General features: G+C 36.8%; 1 protein-coding gene across 2 annotated transcripts in view; it reads left to right on the top strand.

Annotated features, from left to right (window-relative positions):
- Positions 1–22,340, top strand: part of CDH18 (cadherin 18) — a 343,866-nt gene that overhangs the window by 185,339 nt on the left and 136,187 nt on the right. For both annotated transcript variants that reach the window (XM_040587697.1, XM_040587698.1), the window contains exons 6-7: positions 1,797–2,091; positions 10,333–10,452. In XM_040587697.1, coding sequence (XP_040443631.1) covers positions 1,797–2,091; positions 10,333–10,452 — 415 coding nt within the window. The remainder of the gene's footprint in view (positions 1–1,796; positions 2,092–10,332; positions 10,453–22,340) is intronic.

Genomic DNA, 22,340 nt, shown 5'->3' with positions numbered 1-22,340 from the left:
GAATACAGTATTATTCTGAGAATAAGAAGAGGTGTAATCATAACTTTCCCATCAGTGCTCTGAAGGAAATGTGTAAGACTGTCCTGCTGTCCTGTAAAGGCAAAGCCAAGCAAACAGACCCTTTCTCTGCTTCTTTCTTAATTTTCAAAGTAAATTAAAAAAAAAATCCACAGTGGTGACCTTTTTTTTTGTTTTGGTTATACACTCATATCTTCTTGTGACTCAGATAAGTATATGACTGAAGTTACACTGAAGTTTATATGAACTGACAATCTAAATGTTATTAGACTTCCACCTCCCAAACCCTCCTACAGGACAAGATATAAATTATGTGTGACACCATAATTTCATAATTTAATGCAAAATGAAAAAGTCATCAAGCCCTGTATGCTTATTCCTTGTACATATAGTAAGCTAGATATTTTTAAAGACAAGACAAAGACCTGGGGGAAAAGGTACAAGGAGAGAGTGAGAAAATACCAGCACCTCTGTATGTTATGATTTAAGTCACAAAAAGAAAAGATAATTTGTACCTCCAAAAGTCTTATTTTCTCTCTGTCCAACCCAAAATGGTTTCTAAACTGCAGAGGGAAAGGAGTCTGGAAACTGACACCTGGTGTTCCGTTAACTAAAAATAATATCTCACATTCTGCTTCTGCTTTGCTCAGATTCTGTATAGAAACTTCATAGATATTGAGACATAGTCAGGGCAATGGCATAAGAATAAGATTGAGTGAGTTCTTAAAATGAGAATGTTTCCCTTCTGATTTAACATCACAATATAACTGCACAATACCTGAGGCTGTTCATTTCTGCATTATCGCTTTGTTCTCATTGTGCACCTCAATAAATACATTCTGTTCTCAAAGTCATTTTAAGGAATAAAAACAAACACAAAGCCTCTCAATCTATCAAAAAATCACCTCTTCTTCTCAGAGAACACATGCTAATATTTAATCTAAACAGGTAATTCTTTAAAGTCAAGTTAGAAGCACTGAGACTTAATGGGTAGCTGTTTCATGTTATCTCTTAATACACCAGGGTACTTAGTGACTTTTCCTTCCCCCCATCTCACCCCCCCAAAGATCAGCTTTATTCCACACAAGAAGGGGTATAATATTTATTTTATGGTACAAAATGTGTGTTAGGAACAATGAAAATGCTGGAAGTATCATTCATTACTTAATTGTAAATAATTTGAATACAAGCAAATTAGGTGACTTTCTAATTAAAACCAAATTAATAAAAACCAGAAAAAATGGCTGTGTTTTGTTGTGGGGTACTGTAATCCTGGACAGACATCTGTCACTGTGTCCTTTTGCAGTAATGGATGCTGTCCTTGGCGCCAGGGAAGGTAATGTGGGTGGTGGGACTGAACTGCAATCATGGAAGCAAACAATCCTCAGCGTGGCTGCTCCAGGCTTAGTGCTTAAGGCAGCGTTTCTAGCAATGAGTGTTGTAAGACAACTACTAGAAGGACTAAAACCAAACCAAACTAAAATAAAAACCGCTCCAGATACTAGAATGTTCTCCATGTAGGGAGATTTTCTAGAGTGGACATAGAACCCAAGAAATCCCAGCTTAAAAAATAAACTGTGCTAGGTGGAAATGACCCTGAATAGAATGACTGACTTGCCAGAAATAGTGCGTGAGGAATTACATCAGGAGGTGTAAAAGTTAAAAACTAGTGTAGAATGATGCTAGCAGTTATTTTACAGTTTTTGTATCTAGTGTGCAATAACTTTTCATGAAATTTAATATGTCATTTTATATGATTTTGTGTTTATATTCTACAGCTGCACTCCAATTCTGACAAAGGTGATGGATCAGTCAAATACATTCTTACTGGAGAAGGGGCGGGGACTATATTTATTATTGATGACACAACCGGAGACATCCATTCAACCAAAAGCCTAGATCGAGAGCAGAAGACTCACTATGTGCTTCATGCTCAAGCTATTGATAGACGGACAAACAAGCCACTCGAACCTGAATCTGAGTTTATAATCAAAGTGCAGGATATCAACGACAATGCACCAAAATTTACAGATGGACCATATATTGTTTCTGTGCCAGAGATGTCTGAAATGGGTAAGGAAAGCAAATTTATTCAACAATCTTTTAACAAGTAAAAATGCCATATACTCTTTGAGAAAGCTATGACTCATTATTGTATCATTGATTGTACATAAAAGATATGACAGTTGAGAAGATACAATAAGACATCAAATGCAACCTTCTGTGTTGCTTGGGACATTCCTATTGAGAAAGCAGTGCAGACACACACAGGCACCCTGGCTAGAGGAGAGTCACTCTTAATCTTGAATGTTTTAACAGACATTTCTGGGCAAATGGTGCTTTGCATTCTAGAGACAGATATCTTCATGTATCCTCATTCAACTACACATTTTATGACAATCTCTTATCTCTTCATGAGTAGTCTGTGCAATTTACAGAATTAAACAAATGCAACAAAATGGTAGTTTTCTGGATTATTTTAGACCATGGTGTCATATGTTTATTTACCTTTATTAAGTTTCTTACAGAGTGAACAGGAGTTCGAAAAAATACTGATAATTGGTTTTTCCTGTTAGAAATGTATTTCAGATATTCTTATTCTTTGAGGCGCTGCATTATGTGACCAGTTTTCTTTGTTTATGGCTTCTCTGGTGTTGAAATGAGTTTATAACTTTTCTCTAATGTCACATTATCAAAGCTACATAACTAGCCTAGGATAGACAGATAGAAATATTACTTTTGTGCTACTGTTTTTTTTTTTTAAGAAAGCTTAACTGTCTTTGTGAAATATATTTGCTGTCTTTTACTACTGAATGGACAGTACAGATAATTACCTCGTGAACACACACTTTTCCTTTCTACCCCCAAACCCCTACACACGCCATCTAAGAAACAAGCTTCAAATTTGAGATGTATCTAACTTTCCCACGTGAAAAGTAGACAATTTGTTCTTCTCTTCTTGCTGTTTGTCTAATAAGCAGGAGATAGACTTTAACTTCTGCAGAGTAGAATTTTAAAAATTAAAAGGAAAAAATACTAGAATACATGTAGTTACGCAACTCATAAAAATAATGATAATTTAAGAACAAATTAATATTGTCATTGCATCTTAATGGTTTGTTATCATTTGATCACTTTGAACAGTAATGGTAACTCATGTGAATAGATCAGAAAATAACAAAGTGTTTTGTTCCATACTTGGAAGTCGGGTGCAATATTTTGTTAATATAATTATTTTTGATGGGAATATACCTTGTACAACTCTCCAGTGTAGATAGGTGAAATTAATTTCAAACTGGGAATCTTCATGTGGTTCATCTTCTAACCTGACATTATTATGCTGAGTTCAGGCATATGTGATTGTGTAATGAGAGAAGTTTAATCTGTCCATGGAAGTCTACATACTGTTTGAACTGTATACAGTTTCACAGGAGGCAAAGAAATACTTCATGTGGAGAGACTAAACAGGCCAAAACCACAGTTTCCATTACAGATATGTATAGTAAAAATAATGCATTATGAAGACATCTAAATTTTTATTGCCTGTACAAAGGAAGTGTGGCATATGAAATATTTGAAACAGGTGGTAATCATACCAGACCTGGAAAGACCAAAATATATTAGATCTTGTTCCTGAACCATGGAGTTCAGGGCTGTGACATTTCAGCAGCAGAGACTGGTTTTTACACCAGTAGTGTATTTATTGACCTTAGTGGCATTAATCTTGCATAAAGTGGAGAGTAAGTATCCTTTCCTATCAACCATGTAAAATCAGATTCTATTAAATGGACTCTCAAGCTTATCAAATTTAATGTTTTAAAAGGATAGAAAAAAATTTCCCACCTCCTCTTTCTTTCATCCTGACTTATTACTACTTCTTCATTCTTTCTTTCACTGCTACTGCCACTACACTGACACACAGGAATATTTCCCTGATTTTCTTCTCAAAATGTCCTGCATAGATGATCTGAAACATAATCTACCTGCATGTATCGTAATTCTCTTGTTCTAATACTTTGTTCTTTGTGGGTACTTTTAGCATCTTTCTCCCTTTCCAATCCTCTCCTCTCTTACAAGTCCTCCCACAGTGTGTTATTTCAGATGTCTTTTCCCAGCTGTGCAGAACTCTAAGACCTTTCTTCCTGTGGTCCCTCTTGCAACAGTGCATGAAGGGAGAAACATCTTTCTTTGGTCTTCTATTACGTCCTTCTCTCTTCTTCTTTCAGAGGCCATTGTTCCCATATTACCCTTCAGGTTCCTGTTTATGAACTTTTTTCTTTCCACAGCCTTTTTCCCTGTAACTGGGAATTGTTACTTCATCTTTGCTTGTAGTTTTTGTCTCCCTCCCACAATTTATTGTTATTATTTATTAACAGTATTATTTCTAATAGCCTCTCCTTTGTCTCTACCAGAAGAACAATCTGTTAGCCATTCTTACTTGGTCAGGATCCAGCTAATAAAGATTTTCAGATTATAGATCAAATATATTGTCATTCCTTAAAATAATTTGCAAATTGTCCGTTGTTCCCTTAAACCACAGCTTCCCCTCAAATACTGACTTCCTTGTTCTAATTTTTTATTTCTCAGAGCTATAAGCAAGTAGGTCTCCATTCCATCTACACAGTGATGCTAGTGCATAGAACAGAACACGCTTTTAATGTAGGATTCCCTATTTTAACCATCTAAGCATAGTATCGTAAATATCAATCCCCAGAGAAATTTATGGAAGTACAGAAGGGCAGTAGTTCTCTGAGTAATGTCATAACACCAGGACTGTTTAAGCAATATACCTTTGTGGGAAGTACTACAATTAGGGGATAGAGCTCCCAGTAAGAATATTGTGGGCCTGTCTGAAACCTCTTCAATTGTTACTGGTAATTCACTGTGGCACAAAGCTTTACTTTTAGAGCTGCAGATCATTTCAGTATCATCTAAGCTCTTAATCTCAGTTGTCTCTTGTTACACCACAGACTGTCTTGATGTGAAATTCATTTACTTTATCGACTGTCTCCAAAAATGCGTAACTGTCATCTTCTTTCTACAGTTTCCTTTGTCTTTAATGAATACCATTTTACTTAATTGATTATTTCCTTCCCCTGTGGAAGCCTAGAAGGAAATACAGTGGAAAGGAAATCAATGTTATCCTCAGAGTCCGAAGCAGCTAATATAAGTGTTTACTGTTTGTTCGTTCTGTTTATAAAAGCTGTCTTTGTTTTCATCCTCTCAGAATGTAAGTATTCTTACATAGATGTTAGTCATAATTCTGTAGCAGTCTGAATCTTGGTATTGTTCTACAACTACATTATACAAGTTACTGTTTTCCAAAGGGCAATTCAAATGGTCAGTCTGGGATGGCATTTTGGGTTATAAACCAGAGTGGATTATGGTAAACCAAGAAAGTTTTAGTGCTAAAATAAAGCATTAATGCATATTTTTAATAGATTAAATACTTTGCTGGTTGTACCTGAGGAAAATCATTAAAATATCTATTCCACAAAGCTTTCCTGTTGTGTGAATAAAACTGAATTTTCATATCTTGCCATACAGGCAGTCTGCTGTAGGCATACATTGTATTTTCATTGCAAATTTATGATCACAGTTTTCTTATTCCCTTACTGAATTGTTTGTGTTTGTTGCATACTGAAAGCATTATTATATTGTCTGCAGTTTCAGGAAGACTAAATCTATTATTGTTTCCACAGTATACATTTTTTCTGTCAAATAATGGAGATCCCTATGCCATTTTTATTAGTTCTTCAATTAGCATGGTTTTTGATATTTAGATATGGAGACTATACATACATTGAACCTCTTGTTGGTATATTATAAATTTCTAAGGAAGCTTCACTACTTCGAAAATTTATTTGGTTTTTTTACATGGTCATTTAAAGAACTTTGAATATTACTGTCTGTCTGTAACAGCCGTCATGCTGAGTGGCAGGTGATATTTTTGATCTCTGATATGCTGTTTAGTTTCAGCAGCAGATTCCTCTCTGTCTCCTCAAGAAGTTAGCTGGTATTTTTTGCCACAAGTTGAACCTTTCTTGATCTACTTGTAAAAGCTTTAGGACCTTTATGGCTTGTCTTTTTTTAGGTCACTGACAACAAAGTACAGTTAAGTTTTGTTAAATGATTTGCCAAATATTAGATCACAGTGTTCACTGTGGCACATAGTGAACATATTATTTAAGCTTTATGTCCTGTGTTGAAAGAGCTGAAAGAAAATGCCTATTCCTTGCCTTCATTGAAACTTTTTCCTAAAAGTTGGCTCAAGAACCAACGTTTACAGCTGAAATTATTTCTTCTGCGGTGTAAAAAACCCTTAGTTTCATTGAGAGCTGTAACTATGCTCTGTTTTAAGGTATATGAGTCATCATTATATAAATCTAAAAGGAAATAACATATTTAAATCAGTAAAAGCCTTCCATATTCTACTTATTTTTAGGCATCTCCAAAATGAGTGAAATATTGCATCTTAAATTTTCTAGCGTTGAGGTCATACGTAAGAAGAGTATTCCCAATAAATTCTGCTTAGGAAATCAGTAGACACACTGGACTTTTCTGAACTTCTTTCCAGGGCATTATAATGTGAGGTAGTCATAATTTCAGATAATCTGAAAGTTAATATTCATGGTGGTAATAAATATGATTTGTATGAGAAGTACCTATTTATCTTCCGGTGTTGTTTGATTTTTATCTTCTAATGAAGACAGCTGACAAAAAAACAAAAAACAAAAACAAACAAAAAAACCCACAACAAAAACCCAAACAAAAAAAACCCACAACACTGAGATTTTCTGCAGTGAAGGCTTGGTTCAGTAATAGTTACTGGACTCAAAGTGTTGATTTCCTGATGGAATCACTGTTTTCTAATGAAGAATGAGACTAAAATACACTGTGTTGACTTGTTAGTGTTTTAAGACAATTTTAAGAATTAGGTTAGTTAGGCAGGAAATCCCTGTGTTCATTAAACTTCACCTTTTTATCACTTCTTTTAGTTTTTGTTCAGTATTGTTCCATTTGAGATTTAAACAGAGCAGCAAACTATGGGAAGTCATGCATACAGATCTGCATTCTCAACAGACATTTTTTATTGAACTGCTTCATTAAACGTTAAGTTTTTTTCTTCAGAGAGACAGATTGAAGTATTTCCCTTCAGCTTTACTTTGATATATAACTTTACAAAAAAATGTTTGTAAACATATTTTAAAAAAGAAAAAATCCAAAGAAAAAAATGTGAGGTAAAACCACAGTTTGGTTGCCCAAATAAAATGGTCCTTATTTTTGATAGCAGATAAAAGGCAAAGCTTACAGAGTGGTGTTGAGAGCAATCAGATGATTTCACAGCTCTGTATAAAAGCATTATCTAAGAATTGCCAATCTGTAATCTCTAAACTGTAGCAGGGAATCATGTGGAATGGTAGTTATACTCTGAATAAGCAGAACCTCCACTTTGGGGAGAAAATATTTTTTATTGCCCAGCTGTAGTGTCAAAATGCTTTTGCAGAAAAATTTTGAGGTTTTCTTCACAACCACTTTCACAGTAGGTTAGTGAAGAAGGTATGGAAGGTATGCCTCTGGGTCCAATGTTTATATCTGTTCCAAGGTCTCCAGGGAAATTAGATCATCATTTTTTATATTAGATTATTTTCTTCAGAATTGTTAGCATTAGAAATAGCAAGGCAGCTGTACTGTATATTTTTCCATCTAAATCCTTCATTTGCACATAGCTCAACAGCAAAAACTGATGCTGCATCTGAATGGTGCAAATGTATTTGGAATCGTGATTTGTCTGTCATGCTGATGAGCTGAATGATTCTAACTTAGAAGGGTGTATTGGAAGAATTGGAAGGTAAAGGTACCCTCTTCACCTTTCTTCTCACAAGGCTTTCTAAACCGTAGCTTTCACAGGCTGCCTTTCCTCTGCTCAGCAAATCAGGCAAGAGTTAGGCAGAAGGCCAGTATAGATATGTCTATTAAGCTGCTGAGTGTGCTTGTGTCATACAGTGAAAACGTTAAGCATCAGATGAGCTACGTTGCACTGAATGTGGTTTTCAGAGATGGAGGGGAGGGGGGGGTGAGTTAAAACTTGTGATTCCAAGTGTTCTTTTAGACGGAAAGAGAACACTTTGCCACTATTCAATACCAAATTACTGTTATCAGGTGTTTCTTAGGAGAGAGATACAGATGTATTAGAAAATTGCTGTGGTGGATTTTAAGTTGTAATAGCATTCCATTCATGCTAAAATGACCTGTCAGCTGCTTATGTGAGATACCGCCTTTCACTAGCCCTGTTTCTTTGTCCCACATCAATGAGCAATACAAGCACTCAGATTCTAACCCCTACCTTTTAAAATAAGGAAGGGAGGGAAGCCAGTCTCTGAAGAATGAGAGAACCATGAAATCGGTATTTTCTTCTGAAAAAGTGCAAATGGGAACTCAGCCTGTTAGATGAGTAGGCAGCTGCTGTTAATGGGAAAATCTATAGATGAAAAGGTACAGAAGTTGCCCAGCACTCTGGGTAGCAAATTCTGGTAGGTGACTGACCATACCTATTGGACTGGCTGGTTTTTGTTGTATGCAATCAAAACCAAATTAATTTAAAAAAAAAAAGTCAGTGTTACCATTAACTCCCGATTAACTAGTTAACAACTAGTTAACTAGTTAACTAGAACAAACCACTAGCTCCACCACGATTTGATTACAATATTCAACTTCAAATTCATCAAGGTATCCTTAGATCTGCCATGTGAATATATTTATCAATGAGACTATATGCATTTGGGCTACTCAGAGACCAGAAGACACCACATTCAAGTGTGCAGGCATATTTCCTGTACCTTTTACTAAATTTCCTGTAGAGACACAAAAAGCAACTTTTGGTATCCAAGTTTGCGTGACACAATTGAATGAATAGTTTCTCAAAGAATGAAGAATGCAAATCTGCAAGGATTTGAATGCTTGCTTTGCTGTACTGGAAGTGAGACTCCATGATTTTAGGTATTTCTATTCCCAGTGTACACTGAGGATGTGCACATTAACAAACAGTTCTGTGCAATGAAAACCAGTCTGTGAAGCTGGAACTGAGGATCTGATGTCCGCACCATATGTTTTTGGGAAGTCTGATTTCAGACTAGTTCTCTCCTGGTGTCTGAGACTAAATGCCCATTAGCAGTCAGAATAAATCAGATAGGCTTCTAAAGCACATCTTCTGGTTTAGTTTCATCCGAAGGAATCTAGTTAATGTGGTCTGAAACGGTTCCATGAGGCAAATCAAAGTACAAGAAGTGGGGGAAATCAAGAGAATCAATTCAAAAGCATACTTCTCACAACTAAGATGGGAAATTTAACACCCCAGAGTGGAAGTGATGCCTCAGTTGTTAATTTAACTGAGAAACTACTTTCAGATGCAGAATTACACAAGAGCAGCCTGTTCGGATTATTCCAATATTTTAATACTGGGCAAAGGAGTCTGTGGAGAGCAGTGTCTGTAGAAGGTTAAACAAGTGGGATGAAGACTGAACCTTTATTAACTTGCAGTCTTTCATTGACTGATTTCTTATGTGAACTGTTGAGCAGTGATAGCAAAAAAGATTAATGATTAAATGTCTTGAAAAATACAGTGAAATGTAAAATCACTTGTCTCTATTCTATCTGTTCAGTACTTATGAATTTTCTTTTCTAAAAGTGTTACTTATAGGTTATCCCACTTCGTGACATGCTAGAAATTGTGATTTTATGTTTCTAATGGTTTTATTAACAGCAAATATTTGTCTTTTGAACTCCGTATCTTCCTAACTTGGATCCGTCATTGGAATTCTCACAAAGGTTCTAGTAATTATTTTGGTTTTAGATCTTTGATGCCTTCTAATAGCTAGATTTTTTGATTCACTTAGTATCTTTTATTGATTTGGGGGCATTTATGCAAATTATTTTAAAGATGCACTTCAGCATTGTTTTGTATTGTGAATGAAGATAACTCTGAATTCCGTAAACGTGAGTTGTTTAGAAGTCTAAGCAGTATCCAAGTTTTGGATGTATATGTGTGAACATGCATAGATATGCCTGCTATGTAGGTACTATGAATATGTCTATATATATGTAATTAAGTTTTATATATATATATATATATATATTCAAATTAGTATAACCAGTTTTCTTTAAAAATATGATATAATAATAACATACCGAGAAAATGTTACTAATCTCTCAGTTGTAGAATTTGAAGACAGTAGAGGTTTCAAAAGACATATTTGTATTTGTTAGAAAGTTGTTTTTTATTATCAATTAACTTTTATTTTCCCGTATATACAGGTACGTCTGTTCTACAGGTGACAGCCACAGATGCAGATGACCCTACATACGGAAACAGTGCCAGGGTAGTGTACAGTATTCTTCAGGGACAGCCATATTTCTCTGTTGACCCTAAAACAGGTAGGTATTTTATATTTCTGTCAGTGTGATTTGTCTTAACATGTTTCACTTAACTAAATCTGGTAGATGAAATCCAATGTACAAAATGCAGGTGGGTGGGATTTTATTTTTTCCTTATTTCCAATTATATCCTACTTCTTGCTTTTAACACTATGAAATTTAAGAGTTGCTATGTTTTGTTGAGTACTAAAATGAGCCTACTGTGTACAGAATTAATTCTGCATCATGCTATGATCTGAGCCATTCAGGAAACTCAAATAGCACTTTTTCATCTTTTCAACCCTCTTTTTAGGAAGTGACTCGAGTGTGCCTAATACATTATGATTTTAAGTGGTTTCTGTTGCCTGAAGGGTAGGCTTAGGAGGATTATTGAATGTGTGCTTCAACACATATAACATAATAAATTAATATCATTCTTGTATTTATAAAACTGCAGTGTTGCCATTTCACTGAAAATTTATTCTATGAATCAAGAAGTAGAACGAGCTGAAATATTTATGCTTAAAATCTATGCATTGCCCTCTCCTTTTTTCCACAAAGTGTAAGTTATGCATAATGAATCCAAACTGGTTTTTTTTAAAGAGAGAAGAAATTTCTTTTGGGAATGAGGGTTGTTACTAGTTTTAGATTTTCTGAAGAGCGTTATCTTGAATATTAATATGATGATACAATTTTAGTATGCATTTATAGTCCTTAATAATGAATTATAATTTAAGAAAGTACTTTTTTATCTGAATTTTGTAACAGTTTTTCCCTATCTATATCAAAGCTTTAATATTGAAAGAATGAAATACAGTGATCCTACACTTAACTGTAGGGAAGAATAATGATTATTAAAATGTGCTGAAGTGAAGTAAGTATACTGTAAATAGTTTTCATTGTAACATTTTTACATTTCAGTGTCTTTGCTTGTGTATTTTAATCTCTTTGGAACTTGAAGGTATGTGCTTGCTTCATTGCAAGAGAGGTGTATCTGTGCCATCTCAGCTAGCTTAGAGGTTGGGCCTGCTTTGAGTAGGAGGCTGGAGTCAGTGACCCCCAGAGGTCTCTCTCACCCTAAGTTATTCTGTAAATTTGTGAGCTCATGTTAGATAGGACTGAGAGAGCAAAGCCTGACAGGGTCACATGGAAGGACTGTACAAGGTCCTAGGAGGCAAATGTGATGCAGTCCTGTTCATACATACAGTGTTTCTGGAACAAACGCTGGCAGACACCTTACCCAGCCACGTGTGAATACAGTCTGGCAGAGTACTGGCTGGCACAGGCTGAAACTGCTCGGGGGTACATGGTAACAACTAAGAGGCATGGAAGATAGTGATACATTGCTGAAGTTTTCTCTCCCCCTGTTTGACTTAGAAATACGACCTTGGTCTACATCTCTGCTTCTGTTTTGGCACTCTGAGGCAATGGCCTATATTTTTATTTTTGTAATGTTGTGGAACTTGTAGTGTGGAGCTGCTATTCAGTCAGTAAAGAATCATAATGGATGTTCTAAGTATCAGGTCTGTATCACAAAAGAAAATAGTATTGTTATATTGCTGTTTGTATGTTGTAAAGAAAGCAGTTAGGACTGTATTTTCACTTCTCAAGTCTTAGGCTTTGACAAGACATACTAATTCTTTATGAACCTAAACTGTTTTTAATATGTGTGTAGAATATGAAAATGATTCTGATGCCATACCTTAGTCTATTGAAACAGCAAATGAATAAATATTTTATGAGGTAATTAGGCAGTGAAACAGTGGAAAAAACCTGGAGAAACCATTTTGATTTGATAAGTTGTCTTTTTTTAATTGCAGAATAACAGTTAATTAATTTGCCATGTTAAAATGGAAAAAAGTAGAAAATTGGAAATGATGGGAACGTCTTGAGGAATAAAGTGTTTCACTATGAAATTTCACTTCTAATTTCTTGGGTTTAAGACTCATTTTCTAAAAACATCACTCGGCTGAATTTGCAAGCATTTCTATGACCTGTTTTTCGTAAGGCTTCAATTGTTCAATTCCATCTTAACTTTATTTTTACCTCGAAGATTTCTGAATTTACACTGCATGCACAAACTTCCTTTCAAGAGAGAAGGGGCAAAAAAAGGGAAGAAAAGAAAGAGAAACTTCCCAATGTTCATGACTGAGTGTAATATTTGTGAAGCCTTAGGATCTTTTATGGCTATCAGTCAGGCTTCTTGGAGCTATCAGATGCAGATACCAAGGTGTTCATAGCTCAAGTGTGAATATTCATCTTAAGAAGTCTTCTGCTTCTAGGTTAGTGCTGCCTAAACTTGGTTTTGAACAACTTACTATCTGAAGACTTGAAATTCTTAGAAGCTTAGTTTAGCGTAGTTTAAACAGGATTTTAGAACTCACACATCTGAAATATAATAGTGGGTCAGCACCAAATTACAATTTTTGAATTAAAAAAACCTGTGTTCTTGGCAGAAGAACACCTTTGTTAGCTTATCTGAGATAAGGCTTGTCTCCACCCACCAGAAGGAGGGCGAAGGTGCAGTGCTGGGACAGTAACCCCCCTGCCCTAGTTAGAGACTTGAGCTTGGGTTCCTCCCAGAAAAGCCTCAGCCCGGTGGGCCGGGCCTGAAACCCATCATGAGGAGTCAAGAGGAGATGCTGCCCGGATCACCCTTCAGGCTGAGGGAACTATACTGCCTACAGGGGTACAGGACACATTAGGGGATGCAGGGAAGAGCTGTATGATATTGTGCTAGACTTGTTCTTGCATGTTTAGAGGAAGGATCATAGGCAAGAAAAGGGAGGGATTGAAATGGATTAGGCAAGAAGCAACAAGTGAAAATAGAGGGATAAGGGGATAAAAGGGGCCACTCGTGTAAAAAGGCTCCCGCTCAGCACTGTTGTCTGGTCATGCCCTGTGCTTGATCAGCACAGTCTGTCCTGTATCTACTTATGCTCCCTATCTATTTTCCTGAGTAAAAGGGGCTCTCTATCTGTATGCAAGTGTGCACGGAAGTTTAAGTGCCAGAAACTGGAGCTGGACCATGGATCAGTGGAGCCTGTGTGTCTGTGTTGTCAGCAAACTGGAGGGTGAAGAGCCTGTGTGCATTGCATGGGTGTGTATGTCAGTGTGGGATCACTGTCAGGTGTCACGATGGAGTAGCCAGCGAGTCAGATGAGCAGCTTGGGTGATGGGTATCCACATGGCCAAAAGTCTCGGCCAGATACTGGAGAGACCAGAGGGCTCACGAGTCAGCTGTTGGAGGGGCCAAGAGGTCCAGACCAGCCTGGAGTGACTGTGTAATCTGTGGGTTGACTGAGAGGGCTGTTTGCATCTGTGTGTCTCTGTGCATGAGGCAAGGGGAGACCAGGGAGCCAGGAGCCAGGCTCCAGGGTGCCACAGCCAGATACTGGGGGTTCGTAATATATACGTGGGGATGCCACTGGGCGTTGGGGGTCCAGGAGGTCCAGAGCCACTTTACTGGGTATGCTTAGTGTGTAAAGCCCAGTACTGGGGGATCCATAGTATGCTGGGGTGAGTGGGGATGTGTGAATCCCTTCAGCTGGAGGGGAGCTGCAGGCCTCAGGCTTGTATGTCTGGGTGCCAGCAACTGTGAAGACTGTGGATCCAGGTTCCAGCTACTGGACAGAACAAGTGTCTAAGATGAGTTACAGGAGAGGTCCGTGTTGAGTACATGTACATATTACCAGCTATATAAACCGTCCTTCCTTCTGATCTGCCAGGGAAGGATGAAGCTGCTTGTGCCATGGTGTTTGAGTGCCGAATGTTTCTCTCTCTGTCACCCACTTGTGTGTATGTGTTGCATCTCTGTGCGTGCCTCTTGGGAACACACATTCAGCCTCACTACTGCTTCTATATCACTGGTTAAAACCGGGGAACTGCAGCAGCCCCATCTCCATCAGGCTACCAGATCTGGCAACTTGCAATAATCTTTAGGTTTTCAGTTGATTGGCTCTAGGGCCTGTGTTTTGTTTTGGTTTGTTGTTGGTTTGGGGTTTTTTGGTTTGTTTGTTTTTTTCTCTCCCCTAGGAAGGAAAAATTGTAAACTCTGTGTGTAGAAATTTGCTGCAATTATGTTGTTATGGCTGTGAATATCAGAACATAAAATAAGATTTTTTAAATCCTTTGAGTTCTAGTGGCTTTCTAGGAAGTGTTTTGTATTTGTATTTATTAATTACTTTTAGTAATTAGCTGTGAGATGCAATAATAATTAGCTATGTAATTAGTAATTAGCTGTGACAGCCTGCACTGGTTCCTGTTTGTTTTCCTCCCCAGTTGTAGCAAAACATTCTGCTGATTTTTCATAGATAAGTATGTATTAATAATGCTGATGAAAGATAGAGAAAAAGTCAATGTCTAGATCCTAGCTATATTTGCAAAGATTACACGTATAGGATTATATGATTTTATAAATCAAAATATTCAGGGAACTCCAGAAAAGATGAGTCACATATCCTTTTAGAGTACCATTAATGTCACTGTAAAAATAAAATAAAATACAAAGTTGTTATTAGTGAATAATAGAGCAAATAATGTACTAATATACTTAGTATTGTAATACAGTTCCCCATCCCCCCTCCCCCCCCCCTAGAACTTATCTTTTGAAATGCCCAAATATACATGAAAACGTTTCCTGGGAAAACAAACACCCACCTTTACCAAACCTTTAGGGTTTTTGATCAACGAACTTGCTGAATGATGTATTACTGGTTATTCTTTGCTTATGTCAAGTGTGGCTCATCAAAAAGCCACGGTCAACTTTTGACTGGGAACCCGACCCCAGAAGCTCATTTTTTCCTGAGGAAACCTCAAATTAGACTGTGTGCTTTTTCTAGCAGCTATAGCAGCCCACTTTCAGTTGACGCATTTCAGGAATGAAAGTGAAACCAATAGTCCAGTTTTACCGCTTATACAGTAAACCCATATCTGGAGGCTGTTAGCTACACACAGTTCTTCTCAGAAGCATTCCCAGATGCATCAGTTTTTCCGAACAGAACACACGGAGTGAATTAATCTGTGGGGCATTTGTCCTTTCAAATCAGCAGTTCAGATGAAATAAGAGATAAAACCTTCATACATTGCAGTTTTGAATTGAAATGTGGACAATGATGGGATGGAAGAGAAACGCATTTATCATTTAATTTAATGACTGTGAAAAAACATTTGGTAGTTGTGTTTATTTGTATATATAATGATCTGCTGTTAAGCAGTAATGTTACAAAGATCTTAATCATGTATCAGCTTGTTTGGGTTATTTTGTCTTGAAAATAGTAAATAGTAAATAAATGGGTATGCCTATTTATGAAAGAACATCACTGCAAATTAGTACAGGCTAATTGTGAAGTGTGAGAAGAGTGTCAAACTCCTTCTGCTTTCTGTCTTCACAATAATATGAAGAATGGCCCCAAGTATCCCTATAAGAAATGACATATTTGCTAATTATGCAGTTTGGTTCCTGACTGAGAGCACAATACAAATAATAAATATAGTGGCTGAATAGATGCTTCCAAATATAGAGATGCACCTCATAAACACTAAATGAGCAACCCCTGAATGTCAAGACTTTTTGTCTTCTGTAGTTATTATTCTTATCCTTTCCTAGAAGTTCTTGTCCGTATTTCATATGAGAATGACAGATTTTGTTGTATTATAGTATGTAAAATGTAATTTTAAAGTTGCATGTGTATTCCTCTGTAAAACAGGAAAAAATATTCATTGTTTATCAAGTTATTCACCAATTTGATATTGCTAAATAAATGTTTAAAACCCCCATTGTTAATTAACAGAATTTATTATAATGAAGTTCTTTTAATACTGAGGCAATAATTACGGATTTAATGGTTTAAGGTCTACCTCATTTCCTTATTTTAGAGAAAATAAATTGGCATGAAGAGGAATTGTATAGACTTTCCAGTCCCCTTTGCATGTTTTAGTAGAACAGTGTCATGGTATCCCAGACAAGAATCTACTGTAATAATTGGAGTAATGATAAAGTATTTCATGACCCTATGTCTCAGCCGTACATAGGAAATCATACTAGTTAGTAAAATAATTTCAGAAATCAAATTTTGCCACTTACTTGAATGAGCATCCTTCTTTTTTATATTAAGAAATCTTGGGGTTTTTTTAGTTGAAATATCTTTCTTAGTGTCATCTGTTTAAAATAAATTTGTTTACTGGGTATAATGATTCTCTCCTGATACACTGGTTGGTTCATATTGGAGTGCTAACTGAAACTGGAGAGTCCTGTGTTTAACTATCTCTTTGCTTCATGCTGAGTGGCTCCAATATAATTTTAATGACCTTATGGGGCTATAGAAGTATCGTACATAAATTGAATACTTTTACTCTAAAGGAATACTTTTATGATGTTCCCCTAACTCCATAACTAAGACACCACAGCTGATGCCCAGTTTTCTGTAGCAGTCTTAAAGTAAACTTAACCTCCTCTATCAAAGTTTTTACATATGAGCTCTTAAACTCTTATCGTTCAATAATTAAATCTTATAAAAAACAGTAGGGGTGATTCCATTAATCATAACATTTTGCTAATTACATGTCCTGTTTGAGTTAGGTAAGGAAATATCTATGGTGAAACTTCAAAATCTCACTTGTGCTTGCGTTGCATACTGCTTATTTTCAGCTATTAGTAAAAACTCCAACTTAATTATATGTGATTGGTTTCCACTTAATATCTAGATGAGGTCACAGTGAAGAATTGGTCTGAAAGTTATTTTTATTAGTGGTACATCTTGATAACTGTGTAGGATTAAAATATTTTTTTTTTTATGCATAGCGCTGTAATTTTATCTTGAAGTTTTAATAACTGTATTCCATATTCAGGTTTTCATATGTTTATTTTCCATCAAGGAATTTCTGATATATTGTAACAGAAATTACATCTCTAGCATATATAATTGCCAAAGTCAACAGGTTGTTGTCAAGAGAATCACTAGAAATTTAAACTCAAAATTTGAAGGTGTCTTACCTCTTTTTCTAATTCTACCAGGTACTGTGAAATGCAGTCCTACATTCCTGAAGGAACACAAATAGGTGCTCCATCTAAAAATGTTGTCATGAACACTTGTTTGAGAGCGTCATCTGCCAGCTCTCAGCTAAGAGTAATGTAAATATTGTAATGTTCTTTGCTTTCAATTTCAAGTAAACACTGGATTTTCTACACCTACAGTTTTCACACTTTTAAGATAAACTCTGAACAATGGACTCAATTCTTGTGGTTTTCTTGTGTGTTCAAAATAATGATATATTGTTACAGTTTTCCTTAGTTATTCGAAGGATAACTCAGGCCATCAGATGGATGGGCAGAGAGATATGAGAAGTTGAGTAATCCACTGTTTCTGTTAGTTTTCTAAGTTCCAGTTTGGTACAGCTGATGATTTTATGAGGGCATTGGTACAACTGAAACCTTGCTGTTTACGCCTTGTTTTCCACTAGCATGGAAACTGCACAGAAGGGTCCGTGCTAACCTGAGGTATACCAAAAGGAGGGGCAAATTGGTGCATTGCAGATGTGTAATAACAAGTGTAACACCAAAGCAGCAACACTGCTTTAGAGCAAAGATCTGTACAACCTACTTCAGTGTTTCTTACAATGACTGCTGTTTGCTAGGCCATCGTCTTGCCTGTGTATCCTGATGCAATTTTTGCCATCCACCCCCGGGAGATTTTGCGGTCCGCCTGCTGAAGCAGGCCTTGAAGAGCACAAGATGGATTGATCACTCACCAGGACTACTGTTCTGGCACTGTACTTCTTTGCTGGTTACCTACCACCACTATCTCTTCCAGCACCAATCATCAGTAGTCAAAAAGGACAGGCATAGGAGGCAGAAAATCAAGGGCAAAAAGACTGCCTGATGTTCCAACCTTTTTTTTCCCCCTGTGCTACGAGATGTACCATGTGTATTAGAGATTGATTTCAGAAATAGGGAAGAAACTATTCCTTGATTGTTTTGTTCTGTTTGCTTTTGTGTTTGTTACACTTTCATCATCTGGTATTATGAACGACTACTATAGACAATCTGTGTTGTCCAGCCACAAGTTATAATTTAAAAAAAAAAAAAAAAAAAATTGGAACATGCTTCTGTAACCACTAATTGGGAATTGGCAAGTTCCCAGATCATATTATTATCTTAGCTTCCTAACCGGGACTGCTGCAGTATGGTAACTGCATTCTTTTTGTTGATAGACAACTTTTTTTTAAAAAAAAACAACTTTTATCTATAAATACACAGATAATATTTTTACACTTACAACATAATGTCTGGTTATTGTGGGCCAACCCCAGCAGGCAGCTAAGCTGCACACGGCCTCTCAACCCTCACTCGCTCCCCCCACAATAGGATGAAGGAGAGAACAGGAGGGTTAAAAGTGAGAAAACTCATAGGACAGTTCAGTAGGTAAAACAAAAGCTGTACATGCAAACAAAGCAAAACAAGGAATTAATTCACAGCTTCCCATTGGCAGGTGTTGATGCAGAAGGTTCAAACACAACTTATATGGCCAATGTGATCAAGTTCGTGCCACTTCATAAAGGGATACACAGCAATTTATACACTAGCACAAAGCACACACATTGCTTCTAGGTTGCTAATAGGCTAAAGCTGCTTGTCTATTCACTCTCCTGCACTCTATGATTGGTCATGGCGTGGTATCCATGCTCCTCACCTACATTTTGTTTGGACATTCTCTTTTCTTATTTTTCAGTCCAACTCCTTTATCTCTTTCCAACGTACAGTTCCTTAATAGTCCAACTTTCTTATCTCTCTGCCAGTACACAGTTTCTTTGTCTCTCTTGGCCTTGGATATGTCTTTCACAACAGCTGCAGCTTGTTACAGCTTCAGCCTGCTTGGCCTGCTGTTACAACAAAGGTACTTGGTCTGGATTGCTCATAATATGTCCATTGTCTTCTAGCCACTCCACAGGCAGGCAGATGTTCAGCCATCCTCAGGAAAGCAGAGCTCTATCATGTGTAATGGCTCCTTGGAAAGAAAAGCATCCTAAGTCCGAACACTCCTCTTTCCTCCTTCTTCCCCCAGCTTTTATTGCTGAATGTGACATTGTATGATGTGGGATGCCCCTTTGGTCAACTGTGGTTAGTTGTCCCAGCTGTGTCGCTTCCCAGCTTCTTACACATCTCCAGCCTACGCACTGGTCGGGTGGGGTGAGAAACAGAAAAGGCCTTGGCTCTGTGTAAGCACTGCTCAGCAATAACTAAAACATCCCTGAATTACCAGCACTGGTTTGGTCACAAATCCAAAACAGCACCATATGAGCTGCTATGAAGAAAATTACCTCTATCCCAGGCAAGACCGGTACACTGGTGAAGCACTGTGTTTATTTGTTCAACCAGATTTAAAGTCCTGATGTGAAAGCAGTGGGACATGCATGATCATGTAGTTTGGATTCTGTTGCTGCATCCTTTACAGTCATTCTCTTAGGTGTGAAATTGTTATCTGCTCACCATTGCCAGGTTTTGCTTTTACCTTCTATGGGACATTGGAAAAGGTTTCTAATGTTGATGTTAATTAAGCTTGTTGGGGTTGGGTTTCTGTACTTGTAGACATTCATATCTTTTCAGGTGTACTGAGAATATTAAAAAAAAACTTGTGTTAAGGTCTAAAATGTTTTTCTGTATCTATTATGAAAGTTAAAGATCTTCGTGTGAGAAAAGCATTCCATTGCAAGTGTGTGTAAATGTCTGTTTTTGCCAGAATGGAATTCTGTGAACAGGGGTTTCTCTCTGTGTCTTTGATCTTTTCACAAGGGATATATGAACAATTAATTGTAAGTTCTCTGCTTTTAAACAAGGACGGATGATGTTCCAACCAAAGAAAGTGTGGAAATTACATATGTGATAAAATTTGTTTAACTTCAGGGAAAGGGAATGAATAAGATTTCACCCTAAAGCCACAAATACATTACTGTAATTTTTAACTTGACTGGGGTGAGAGCCAAGACACTGACTTAGAGGATTAATGCACTGGACTCTTTAAAAACTCTGCCCCTAAGGACCAGTACACATGTTAGCAATAATTTTACAGATCAGTCTTTATAGTTGTGGAACTCCACAGTGACTTTATTGCCTCTAATTGTGCTAACAGGTTCTTTTTTTCTAGACAATAGGTTATTGACATCTCTAGTTCTACAAGAAAGAATTACTAGGACACTGAATCTTCTTTGTTTTTTCCCCTTAAAATTTTGGCTGAGGGACTGAAATGATACAGAAAAGCAAAGCATTAGGTTGAACTTTGTAGAGGTGCCGTAATTCATACACAGCTCTGCTTCTTGATCTACATTTCCCTTTTCCAGTTTAATCTTCTCTTTCACAAGCTTTTGTGGGTATTGGTATTGTTGAGGATAATAATTTCAGAAATGCGCTTCAGAAGTGCAATGAAACTTTGTAGTGACAGTGAAAATGAGAGGGAGCAATACTGAGGTACTATTCCAGGAGCTATATTATCTGCAAGTTTGCTAATGCTAAGATGCCTGCTTATGGTTGGAGACACACTGGTTATATATTTATTCAATGTCTTAATTTCTTGTGTCTCTATTTTATGAGGTTTTTACAGATATATTGTGTTAATCATGCTGTTGCTTTAATAATAAGTTTGAGTAAGTTCACATTTTTGCCTTCCATACTTTAAGAAATTACGTTTAATTCACCCCAGAGGTGGGGAAAAGACCAGTAGTGGTAAAGTTGTGAAAAGGAAATGAGGGATATAGAATTGACTGAGGATACTGTTTTGATTAGTAGTTGCATATAAACAGAGATTTTTATAATGCACACAAATCCTGTGATTTAGAAACATGGCTAGTCTCAGAATTAATGCATAATCTACATTATATCAATAAACATGCATGCAGTGGTTTCCCATCAATCTTCATCTTTGACAACAATGCATACATTTTCAGTTACAATCTGAATAAATGTGGCTGATAACATCTTGTCTTGTAGTAAACCGTAGGGAACAACAAACTTGGTGATGATGTATGGTAATGTTGCTTTTCCAAAACCATGTATAAAGACAATGCTTCTCCAGAAGTATTGTCCAGCAAAAACAATACAACTGTAGTTGAGATACCTCCTACGAAAAAACTGAACAAAAGCTTTGTAAAATCAACTCAAGTTCCATATCTATTGAACTTCTGCTTAAAAAACAAGCACAAGGTATTTATGAACAAATTTTGCAGCAATTTTAAAATATGATAACAATAAAGATAACATTTGGGGAACCTCTATAATTCAGTTCTTGTCCGAATAGGAAGGAAAAAAATAGTAACTACCTCCAGAAACCACCGATAAACCTGTGATCTGTCCATGAAATTTGATATTTACCAGCTGAGTCAGAATTTGTCTTCCCTTCTATATTCAGCTTTGCAGCCTTCACACCATCACTACCTGTGTGAACAGGGGACACAAAGCCCAACAATAAGGCTTCCGGGTTTTGCTTACATGGTGTCCATCTTTTCTGAACTTGCCCCAGAATGCATTTTCATTCCCTTGATGAGTTTGTGAAGCCCAAGAGCAGCAGCAGAAACAGTACAGTGGGCTTTGTCTGGTCTTTAAGACTGCAGGTAGGCTCTGATCAAACACAATAAGCAGCAAATTTAACTCATATCTTTGTAACCATCTTTATGATTTGCCAGCATATTCGTAAATTTTAAATTTAGGAGAGTATAACTTCCTGAGACTCTGTAACTTCATTGTCAGGAGAGGATACTGTTCAATACTGGTTTCTTTTTACTTATCTTTGCTTACACGTGTATTCTGTAACTTAATTGGTGAATGATAGTAGGTGGGTTTTTTTCGGAGGGTCACATTAATCAGCATTTGTCTGCCACTCTGTCTGTAAGTGGAATGTTTACATGAAAGAGGCACACAG

This window comes from Falco naumanni, chromosome 3, assembly GCF_017639655.2.
Source record: "Falco naumanni isolate bFalNau1 chromosome 3, bFalNau1.pat, whole genome shotgun sequence".
Lineage (NCBI taxonomy): Eukaryota > Metazoa > Chordata > Aves > Falconiformes > Falconidae > Falco > Falco naumanni.
Note: the sequence above shows the minus strand (reverse complement) of the source record. Positions and strands in the feature narration are given on the sequence as shown.